The 12,531-nt window shown below is 36.2% G+C and overlaps 1 protein-coding gene across 6 annotated transcripts in view; it reads right to left on the minus strand.

The window, feature by feature from the left end:
* The window catches only part of TRPS1 (transcriptional repressor GATA binding 1), a 236,735-nt gene that overhangs the window by 195,187 nt on the left and 29,017 nt on the right, over positions 1 to 12,531 (minus strand). For 2 of the 6 annotated variants that reach the window (XM_028534061.2, XM_036031369.1), the window contains one exon: positions 558 to 715. The exons of 3 other annotated variants lie outside the window; for them this stretch is intronic. In XM_028534061.2, the coding sequence (XP_028389862.1) occupies positions 558 to 594 (37 nt within the window). In that variant the 5' untranslated portion in view covers positions 595 to 715. The remainder of the gene's footprint in view (positions 1 to 557; positions 716 to 12,531) is intronic. One more of the 6 variants, XM_028534064.2, reaches the window with a different exon arrangement.

A 12,531-nucleotide genomic window follows, 5' to 3' on the forward strand; every position in this document is an offset into this window, starting at 1 on the left:
GCATCTACAGTGAATGAGGGAAAATATGACTTAATTAAATTATCGTCCTTTCAAATTTCAGTTCCTTCATCTACCCCAGAACAGACCTTTAGAGCTCACATGACTCACTGGTTCCTTATGTTGAATAGAGCTCTTAATAATATATATCGCGAAGAATGTTAAACGGCTAAAACTTCAAAGAAGTATCAGAAAGGTCGTTTGGGTTTTATTTTTTGTTGCGGGGGGGAAGGGGTCTGTTCTTTTTAGTTGCGTTTAAAAAAAATATATTGTGGTTAATTTAGTTGACTACACTTTGAAGTAGTTATAGAAAAAAAATATTTTTTTACTGGAATTATATCACCATAATTTTTCAGAATGACATATTATGTAAATATAATCACATTTGCACTACTTCTAAGTGGAAGAAACTCCCCTAACAAATCATAAGTTAGATACCGTAAGACTAGAGCCACCCTCGAGTCATTATCTTTAAGACAAATAACAGATTGCACGATGTTTTACTGTGTGCCAAGAACTTTTCCAGTTAACGTTTTCGCTTGAAAAAAGAGATCACATACTTGTAAAATCATACCCAGCATTGACTTCATAAGGCATGTGGCTTTAGAACGCTTTTTACAAGTATTAATCCTATTAGTCAACTAGCAGGAGGCTAATGCAATTGTCTTAGAAGATGCTCAGAAGACACAGAAGACATTTTGAAAGCTGATCTGCACATCTGCAAAACAAAACAAAAAAAATATTTTCCTTCCTAAATGATGTAAACACACTTCAATGTATCACACCTAAAACACATTCTACGCTGCCATCACAGCAGGCTGCTTCAAAGACATCTGATAAAAAGCATGAGCAAACCTTGAGCAAGGTCTTCTCCAGACCCTGGGTTTTAATGCAGCAGCAGGAGAAGGAGGAACACGGTATAAAAGAAAATGGAAGTCGTTTTCACAACAGCCTGTGATGCTGGTGAAATTACTGAACCTCTAAAACCCTCTCAACCCTAAGCATCATAATACTTACCTACATTAGGGGAGAAATAAAAGGTCTTAATTAGTAAACCTGGAGGGGACATGCTTCTAGAAAAGATACAAAGTGCGCGAGCTGAGACTGCACAGTTGTAGCTGAAGACAAGCGGTATCCTCAGCCAGTCCCTTGCAGAATCTCAGTCCCAGCCTATACACCGTGTGGCTGGGAAAAGAACTAGTTCAGTGCCATCAGGGATTCTGTAAGCCTTACCACGACTCACAGAAACATTAAACACCATGTATGACACGTGGTAGCCTTCTAGCTATTCATAGTAGTCCTCTATTCCCCTCACTAAAATAAAATTATGAAGTCACAACTGGACCAGCTTGAAACCACCATTATAGCATCGTTTTATATTATCTGAATAAAATTATTGAGGGAGCTACTGTATTAATGGTCCTAATATAATTAATCAGATGTCCCATAAATATGAATATATAAATTTATATAAGCAAATATATATATATTTGATCACATCACTGAGACTTGGTTATCAATTTTGGCAAGCCCATTTTAAATGTTTTTATTCTACTATAGTGACTGTTAAAAAAAGTTCAAAATGCCAGTTAGAGTAGGTCCACCATAAACATTTAGACAGTGGGCCCTGGCTGGTGTGGCTCAGTGGACTGAGTGCCGGCCTGAGAACCAAAAGGTTGCCAGTTCGATTCCCAGACAGGGCACATGCCCGGGTTGCAGACCAGGTCCCTGGTTGGGAGCAGGCAAAAGGCAACCACACAGTGATGTTTCCCTCCCTCTCTTTCTTCCTCTCTTCCCCTCTCTAAAAATAAATAAATAAAATATTTTTAAAAATTTAAAAATTTAGACAATGGGGCTCAATGTGCATTGTATAAAGAGGAGTTAAAAAATCTAAATGAGAGCTGCAAGGCTCAAAACTGCTCAGTTCAGTCCTCTATTTAACGGTGAGCTAAAAATCTCACCCGGGGGCTGGGGTGGGGGCGCACATCAGTGAGCATTCTCCTATTCATATCACCATCCATCTACACAGACACACGGATGCTCCTTCAGAGGCACACAGAAGCTCGATGCATACTGTGCCAAGACAGTTAGGCAGGTTAAAAATATATTTATCTTCCTAAAAATGCTCTATTCATGTCGATTTTCATTACTGATATGTAACACATTCCACTTGCAAAAATCTAAACCCCTACTTTTATTTCCTTCTAAATGAACACTTAAATCTAAAATCTTTCTTTGCATTTTTAACTCTGCTGATATTTCTTATATTTCTTTTTCTTTCTTTTTTTATTGATGTTCAAATACAGTGGTCTCCATTTTCCCCGCATCACTCTCCCCAGCCCCAGCCACCTCCCCCTCCCCCATCAATCCTACCATGGGTCCATGGGTCCATGGGTCTTTGACAACCCTTCCCCTTCTTTGCATTTTAAGAAAATAGTTTATTATTTTAAAAAAACATGATCCATACTATTTCTGGGTCCTATGTTATAGCATCATTTAGACAGGTTTATATAGTGGAAATAATCAGCATTAGAGCTTAAAATATAATTCTGGTGACTACTTTATTGTACTGATTAAAATGTTTAAATATATTAAAAAATCCTTTTTCTGTAGAAGACTGTGACTAATGTTCTCAAAATGGCACCTTCACAGAAAAGGAATCTGGGTTTCCCAATATTATGACGATATTATTAATTAAACATTACTGAACTTACTTTTATTTCATATAAATATATATACACACATACATTTGTGAAATACACTTGCTCCAAAAAATCGTGCAATAGATAATCAAGTGAATTACTCAGCCAAAGAAATTGTCATGGTAACTTAAAAAGAAAGCTGAGATTATTAGTATTTATTTCCATTAAAGGAGAACTCACTGAAGGTAAGAGCTGTGTTCTTAGTGGCATCTTGGCCCTAAACAAAGTAAAAAATCAAAATTTAAGGAGCAAAAAAATGGTCCAGCAGTTATGGGTCCCGTTTCTGAACCTGATTCACATCACCTGCTGATGTGACCGCACCTTTTCACTCAGCTGAGCCTCTGTTTTTAAGCCCTGTAATGAGGGAATTACGGTAAATTATTTCTATGTTGCACCCTGCCTCCAAGATTCAATAATGATTCTAATTAATGGCTAAGGAACATTAGAAAATCTTTCTCACATTTTACCTTTGAAAACCTATATCCAGTATCCTTGATAGACTTTAAATATTAAACCATCAACAACAAAAGATGTCAGAAATCCCACTGCTATCTGCCATTCTCTCTGTTATTTATTTCCTCCAGCATTCATTCATTCATTCATTCAAAAAATGTATATCCAGCATCAGCGATGTACCAAACATATCGAGCAACATGACTATAATTTTATCAGTCATGATTACTTTAAGAGAGAAGGGTATTTTTAAAAAGCAAGGAAGAGGTTACAAGGAACCCCTTTCTCAAAGGAGATAAAACTTGTATCTTTCCAAATATCAGTTCAAACACATATATCCTGAACGAGACTAAAAAGTGAGGAGCAAGATGATGTAATATAACCTCAGTCTCAAATCCTGCAGAGCACGATTTTTGTTGTAAGTAGCCGTTCTTATCATCATAGTGCATAATAGCACATGACATTTTCTTATTGTTTTTCCATATAATAAAACTATCAACTGTTTGGAATCAAAGCTTAACACACAAAGGAAAGACAGGATAGTCTTCTCTTTTATATATGATTTTTCCATGCCTGTTTATCTCAGCCGTCTAGGAGCACTGAGTTATTAGTTACACATTTCATGAAGCTTTTATTTAAAAAAAATTAAAAGAAAAAAAAAGATGAGCAAATTGTTTCTTTTGATCAAAAGTCTCCCACAAAGAATTTAAAGAATTAAACAAGTGATAGCAAAATAAAAGGAAGGTCAGCTACGGGGGCCTATACCAAGCTAGATAGCTTCCATATGAACAACATATAAAGTTCAGTTTTTCAAGAACATATGTGTTTGCTCATTGGTTTAGGAAAAAAAAGATTTGAATGCTGTCTACTCCATATATACAGATCAAAATCAGATTGCTTAAGTGAACTATAAAATGCAAGAGAACATTGTTTATCCAATTCACAAACTCAAGAATTGCTGAGGGAGTTTAAATGTTTTCCATTTCTTCAGATTCTAGGGCAATGCTTCAACGGTAGATGGCTTTTCTTGTAAACGGCTTCAAACTTCATAAACCCAATGTCTGATCCTGTTCTCTGCTATCCACGTCTATTGCATTTGCCCTCTGAATTGATTGTTCCTGAATCTCTAAAGGAATTTTTGGACATCTTAAATCCTGTTGAGATTAAAATGTCATCACCTTCAAACAACTCCCATCAAAATAAATCTCTTATTAATTCACATCAAATTAATCCAAAATGATCCCTTCTATTAACATATGCTCCAGAGCACAAAGCCCATTAATAGTCATCTGGACACTAGAACTCACTCAAGCCTCCCTGAGATAAAATGCACACTATTTAGATATCCCATTTCAAAGAGTTCTGATGCTGGCCCAAACACAGTTTATTAGGCTCTTGTTTTATCATGCTATGCTCTCTATATTTCAAATATCTCATTTCAAGTGTACTAGTCTAGGTAAAAGGAGACAGTCTGGTAATCACGTCATATTTGTCAAAATCAGTCTCCATATATCCATAAAATCTTAGAGGAAGAATTTCCTTAACAATTTTACCTGTATAGGAAAACTGCAGAACTTTTCTTTGGCCTTGAACGATTTTATGATAGAAGTCCAACTGGACATATCTGGAAAAAAATGAAGCATGTGCCAATTTCACTAAAGGGGATAACTAAAATAAGAACAGCGCACTTCACCGATTATCAAAGGAAAGAGGCATTCTTTTCCTTTTCATAACAGGTGAGAGGCAAATGTATTAAAAGGTCCAATTTGAATAAAATTACAATGCCACTAAGCACATAAAGAAATGTTGCCATTCGTTTCCCCACTCACATGCCATCTTTCCTTTTGCTTCTCTCTCAAAAACAATCAATTAAAATAATCTAAAATGACAACTGTTGATTCAAACAGGCCACACCAACGCTGCGTGTGCACACTGGCCAGGCTCAACCCCATCCTTCCCTCTCTGTTAAGAATGTGTCAACTGCTGCGTGGGCCAAGAGCCAAACATAAAACTTCAGTTAAAAAAAATAGGTCATGAAAAAGTATAAATGTGTTGACTATACTGATGGTTATGATGTGATCGACATTGTATTTATATGTAAACTCAATTTCCATTCATAATAAAAAAAGTAAGTGCAGTACTATGTGGAGACATCTCTGACTTTCCAGCATTTGCTGAAAAATATCTTTGTATATTAAAAGGTGGTTTAATTTTAATATACTGATTTTCTGTGTTAATTTTTTTCAGAATGCAACTAAACACAAGATTAAAACAATGTTGTGAGGGTATATTAAGTGCTTATACTGATAATACATATATATCTTTAAACACACATATGTACATGTTAAAATAATATTTAACAATGTGATATTTAACATAATATATCGCATTATATGTAACATATGTGTTAGATATAGATACATATGTATGTTAAATAACTAAAGTGAAGGAAAGAAAGTCTGTGTCATCATTTGCAATGGTTTTTGCTCACGAAAGCAATAAGCAACTCACACACCACTGTGCTCCTCCCTAAGAAGCAGCTGAAAAGGCCACACCCATCTAAGCCTCAACAGTCCAAAGACGGAGCCACCGGAGGGTCCAACAGGTGAGGCACAAGTTGCATAAGGAATCAGCAAATGCACACGGGGTAATGAATGGCAAGAAATTAGCTAAAATGTTGCCATGTAAGTTCCAGGAGACCAGGGATCTCTGTTCTCTATGTATTTTTAAAAGTCCATTTAAATTAATAAACAGTACTGATGGATATCTTCCACACTGTGTAATGAATACACACTAATGACATGAAATCTGGTTTAGATATCACCCTAGTTAGTGCTAAATGCTTAATGTAACCAACTTAGCATCATTTTCCCTGCTGATAAAATCAAATTAAACACACACAAGTTGGAACCATTTTTCTCCTGTGTTAAGCACATTGAAATTTCCTAAGAAAATTGATCATTTTTTTAAATGGAAAGCATTTTAAAACTGGAAAGCAGGTTCTGAGAGTAGAATAAATTAATCCACTTTTTCCTGATTCTTAGGATGAGAAAAGTTTTATAGACATATTTTTAAAAAAAGAAAGTACGTGGAGAATCCCCTTAATAAGTTGGGTAGGTAATAGGCTTAGAAATCTTTAGCCTTAAAAGTGCTTTTTCTGCATAAACCATTATTTCAGGACATCCAGCTAGGCTCTATTGCAGATTTGACTATGTAACTGTTTTAGCACAGGTCACAAGAAATTCAAGTATCTTCTCTACATTCTTCCCATGATATGAGCTCCAAAAAACGAACTGGATGGCAATTCTACAGTCACATTAAGTCCAGTAGACACTGGACAGTTTGCGTCCTCTTTTCAGAGATCTGCAATGTATGTCAGTGACTAGAGCTCTGAAAAGTCCTAGGCTGTATAGAGTGGGGAGTCTGTTGAATTGTATTGGATTTCCCAGTGTCATCCTGCTTTATGTCACATAATTTCACTTACCCACAAAACTAATGTTCCCCTGAACACAGCTGGAGATGCTGTTCTACAAAGAAATGCTTAAGGGAGAAAATTACTGATTTCAAAGCATATGTAATATTGTTAAGGGAAACAGCATTTCTTCATTACCTTGGCAAGAAAACAAAGATGTTTTGATCTGAAGTGGACCACTGTAAAGTTTTTCCCCCCTCCCAACATGTTTATCAACATTAAAAGATCAGGATCCATTATCATAAAAGATTTAGAATCAGTATTTTCAAGGAATGTATAGTAGCAGAGGATTACAGCTGTGATAGACCCATGAGCAAAAAAAGGCAGGAAATCAACATCTAGGTAAAAATGATCTCAGAAATCCAAATTACACATGCATAAACATATATGAGTACATGTTTATGTATGGGTACATGCCCAATGTTGTACAGAGTTCATTGCAAAAGAAGCCTTTTTTTTTAGTTACCGTTTCTCCAGTTGATCAATTAAAACACTACCATCTTGTACACTAAGTTTGTCCTATTCTGTTATAACTGGAATTTTATTTGATTAATATTGTCAGGAACCAAAATATGGCAACGAGTTTAACAAAAGAGAGCATGTGGAAAGAGGTTGGAGAATGACCCACGATAGCACTGAAGGGCCTACAGTTCACATAGTTATAGTCAGTAGTTCCCAAATGCCTGCAGATACCTAGAGAGTGGGCTCCCCTCTGTTATTAATAAATTCCCTTCCTCCCCACTCCACTCAGTCTCCACCTCCAGATTCATCTGCACCCATAATAGAGGACAGAAAACCAATGCCCAGGTCACAGTCAGGAAACACGCTGTCTATTGCGGACCGAGTCTGCGACTGCAGTCTTTTGCAGTAGCTTAGCATCAGTCTGGCTCATATTTCTGAGCGATGCAGAAGAGAAATAACGTGTACAGAGAGTGGCTTCCCCATCTCACCCTTGCAAATCCCACAGTCTAGTTTTATGGGCTCTTGGATTTTGTTTTATTGTTATTGTACCCCCAACCCCCAAAGATTAAAACAAAAGATTAAAAATAAATTTAAAAATAAAAATAGGCTAGAGAGAAGGTGAAGTAAATCTGAAACAGAACATTAATGTTAAGTTAATTCTAAACAGAAAGCTAGGCATGATGATGAGGTCCAGGTCTGAGAAGGTTACTACACACCCAGGTTACCCCCGGAACCTCCAAAGTTCCTACTTCATTCTTCCCCTTAGCAGGGAAGAATGGCAAATTGATTCATTCACGTGGGGCTGTGGAATGAGGTTGGAAATTAGCTTGCTCACTAGATACTGTATACAGGTAATTTCATCAGGCTTTGCATTGGCGTGCAATACAAACTTAAGAATCTGTGTAAACACACACACACGCAGCCACACATACCTTTGAAAAGATTTTCACCACCTGCACCCCAATCAGTAATTTCTTTTTACCATCAATCTTCTTGTGGACACTTATCATAACAGACTAAGGGGAAATACACACACACACACACACACACACACACACATTTCTAGATTCAGCTGTTTTACCAACAGTCCCTCAAAATCTAATTAAATGTTGAAAGAAATCCAAAGTCAGAACTAGACCTTTTTTAGGCTCACAATCTTGCACGTTGATGTATATCATAACCTGAATTCCTTGTTAATAACAAAAATATTGTCACTCTTACTATGATTTAGGCACTATGCCAAGAGTGCATTATTTCATTTGATTCTCCTTCTTATTGACAATTCTTTGAGTAACATACTTTTATTACCCACGTGTCACACATGAAGCAACCAAGATTTAGCAACGGTAAAGCACTCACCTGGCTCACAGACCTAGCGCCTGAAGAGTTGGGTCTGAAGGAGTCTAAAGCCACGTGTGGCCACATGGTTTCCCATTACATTTCTCACAAACTCTCCCCATTTTTATGAGCAACATTACACAATGTATTCATAGATGTGAAAGTGACAGCACTTTAAGAAACTTACAAGAGAACACAATCCACCAGACACCATTTGACAAAGATTGTCATCACATTCACTTGACTGGTTCTATAGCTCTGTCAAGTGGCTATACAATCTCCCCAATATTCTCTTGGACTACTTACGAGGTATCTTAACTTTTGCGTTTGCCTCATTAACACCTAGCCCGTCACTAAGTTTATCAAATTACCCAAGTCTGGATTTGCTTCTGAAAAGATCTCTATGATCCCCTCAAGCAAAAGTGAGTCTTTCCCATTATTATCTATGGCAATTTCTCCACATCTCCTTTTAAGGTTACCTGTCACAACACAATGTAATTAATCATGTGTTTGTGTCTTAGACTACCTTACTGAACTGTGAAGTCCTCCGCCAGAAAATACTATTATTAATATTGTCCTTTGTTCAAAAATTAATATATACTCTTTCACATGTGATTATGTTAAAAAATTATATAAAATAATACTTAAATACCTATACATTAACAATTCTCAAGCTTTTCCCAAATGCCGCACATGAGAGGCTAGAATTCTGTGACCATGATTATTACAGGGAAATAGAGTAGCACACTGGGGCAAAGGTAGAGAAGTTTTTAAAAAATGGAGTGATATTTACATGGCCCTTTCCACTGACACTAGCCTATCAAAGAGCAGACACTCACAAAAGTTTTTACTGGATAAATGGATGTTAGCACATTTGAAAATTTCCCCATATTGCTTATCTCTTCAAGGAAGGCCTAAATCTCTTCACATAAAAAAGGCTCATGAGAATAAAAGCTAGAATAATGCTGAAGTTATCTATCCACATAATTAATAATAAACCAGGACATATAGGGACCCAAAACATTAATTTTGTCTTTTTTAGGCTGAAAATAGAATCAGATATCATAACTCTAGATGTCTAGTCATAGAACCATATGTATAAGCAGTGAGAAATAAGAAATTTTAAATGTATTTTTTTAAAACTGTGAACCACAACTCTCTTGGTTTAATTTGGTTTCTACATATGTCTATATATCTTTACACATGGAAAATATCTGTGGATTGAATCACATAGAGGAAGTTTCTTTTAAAAATTAAGCATACTCTATACAGTAATAATTCTATAATAATGTTACTAAAAGCAGTAAAATAAATTTTATAATTTCATATATCTGTATAATTATGTATGAATATCATGGTATTTAATATATATTAAGTGTATTTACTATAATATGCATTCCTATATAAATTTTATTTACAAAATTTCCACTACGCATTCTCTAACATTCCAAAATTCAAAATATTCAATACTGACAGCATAATATATGAAAATAAATAAAAGCTGCCTTTTAAAGGAATACTGTGGGGCATAAAAGAACACAGAAAGATCTGAAACATCAGGATCAGACTCCTACAACTTAAAAAATCTAGAATGACATGATTCCAGAAGTTCAATTAAAAGTGCAAACACACACTTCTCCAGAATGCTCACAGCATCATTCTTTGAATTGTCAAAACTGGGAACAACCCGAATGAACATCAGTGGTAGAACAGATTAAAAAGCTGCGGTGTATGTCTGCAGAATAGAATGCACAGTCATACAACAGATTATAGTGCGATAAAAATAAACCATGTACAACAACATGAATAAATTTCACAAATGGGATGTTGCGCGTGTAAGACAGGAAAGAATGCATATTTTTATATACACGAATGTTGAATTTTAATGCACGTAAACTTCAAAAACCAGCAAAACTATTCTCAAGTGTGAACAGTCAAGAAAGTCAAGAAAGTGATTCATTCCTGGGAGAAGGAAGGGAGCGAAGAATAGGAAGGGACCCTAGGGAGCTTGTAGGATACCTGCGATGTTTCTCTGACATGAGAGATAGCCACACAAGAGTATTTCTTTTGTAATAACTCCTTGAGCTACAGACATATATTCTGTGCATTTTTCTGCTAAAAAGTTAGTGAGAGTGTGTGTGCATGATGCGTGTGTGTGTGTGATGTTGTTCAGGGACACAGCAGTTGCTCTGCAGGGACCATGGAGTCATAAGTTGAGAAGAAATCTTTCAGCTGCTGTTTTTTTTGCTGGGCAAACCAAGCTCTCCAATGGAGCGGAATGCTGTCTTGATTACTCAGGCCACACAGAGCCCGGATGTGCCTAAGTAGGCAACGAGGTGGTAGGAGGAAGAAGAGAAATGAGAGAAGAAAGTAAAGAGTTCTGGACAAAAGAGATTTGAAAGGGTAAAAGGATTAAAAAGAGATCGAGATCGGAGGCAAAAACAAGAACAAAAAGCAACAGATACCCCCCGAAGGGAAAGACAGTAGAGACAAGGAAACAGGAGAGGAGAGCTCTCTCTTTGATTCTGCTGCTGGCCATGCTGGTGCTGGAAGGCGGCAAAGCACAGACGCATATCTGCAGTTATTAAATGTCTCATTAGGAGACGCTACATCAATTAGACCACAGAGACAAACTAAGTCACGAGAATTAATATGCCGTTGTTGGTACCTCTTGGGCACCAGCCATTTGCTTCGTGGCTCACGTAACTCTTCCCTCATTTAGTCCTCACCAAAGCCAGCAAGGAATCTATGAGCCCTATTTTTACGAATGAGAAAACGGGAACTAAAAAAGGAGATAAAGTAATCTGTTAACCTTAGAAGACTGGATGGAATCAATGGAAAACAGTACAAAAAAAAACAAAACAATACTGTGACTGTTTCAGACAGCTGACACATCTAAAATCCTGAGTATTTCTATAAGGCTGAATAAAAGCTGTGTTTGAATGAAGTGTGGCAGATTCTGCCTGCATCTGAATCAGCTGTCCTCAATCTATGTCACGAAATATTCCACCTCACAAATCAAATACTAATGGCTGTTTCTCGTCTCGCATAAAAAAGGTAAGTTAATAGGTAAAATCCTATCTGTTTTAAACTTTCCAGCTGGTTAATAAATTCTGAAGACTTTGGCTTCTCTTATCATGTGGCTGCTAAAAAAAAGCGAACAAGCAGCACACAAACGTTAACAGAGAAAACAGAAAATATTATTTCTCACAATTGTTTCATGTGGCATTTCATTTTTGTTTTGTAGGTTCAAGCATACATATAATACAATAACATTTCACCCTACAGAAAGGTCTACGATTTTGATGAATTTTTTTTACTGTCTAATAAGATAGTGCCGACAGTCTATGGATTCCTATTATAAGCAATACAATATAATCCTGGAAATTAATCATTATATTATAAATTAATATGTTCATTTATAGACCAATATGCCAATGTACATGTGAATATATCTTTATTTAAAATTTATCTCTTCCCAAAAGCTTAATCTGTCTATGAAGCAGAAGTTGACACATTTAGTTCTCAACAAAATTACTGTTCACTATTCCATGTATATGGAGTACTAATGGCTTAAAAATCCACCCTTGTTCATCGGGTTGGAAAATAAAGTGCCAAAGAAACATCGGATATCGTATATACATTCTACTTATGGGCAAAGGCACTTCACAATAAAATTTCTAATCAATTAATTCATTCATATAGTATATGTTTATTGAGCATATATGTTTAAAACAATGTGGCTGAATACCAAATTAAGAAAGTTTACGCCTTGGCTGGCGTGGCTCTGTGGATTGAGTGCGGGCTGTGAAACAAAGCATCGCAGGTTCGATTCCCAGTCAAGGCACATGCCTGGGTTGCAGGCCACAGCCCCCAGCAACCACACATTGATGTTTCTCTCTCTCTTTCTCCCTCCCTTCCCTCTCTAAAAATAAATAAAATCTTTAAATAAAGAAATTTTAAGAGAAATTTTGCTTTCTAAGAAACTAGCTCCTTCTGTCAAAGAAATAAGAATCCCAGTAAATATCTCAGTAACAATACAGGAAGAGATAGGATTTCACACCAAAATCATTAGCGCAAACAGTATTTGCACTAAATCATTAGTGC

Source organism: Phyllostomus discolor, chromosome 7 (assembly GCF_004126475.2).
Source record: "Phyllostomus discolor isolate MPI-MPIP mPhyDis1 chromosome 7, mPhyDis1.pri.v3, whole genome shotgun sequence".
In the NCBI taxonomy this organism is placed as follows: domain Eukaryota; kingdom Metazoa; phylum Chordata; class Mammalia; order Chiroptera; family Phyllostomidae; genus Phyllostomus; species Phyllostomus discolor.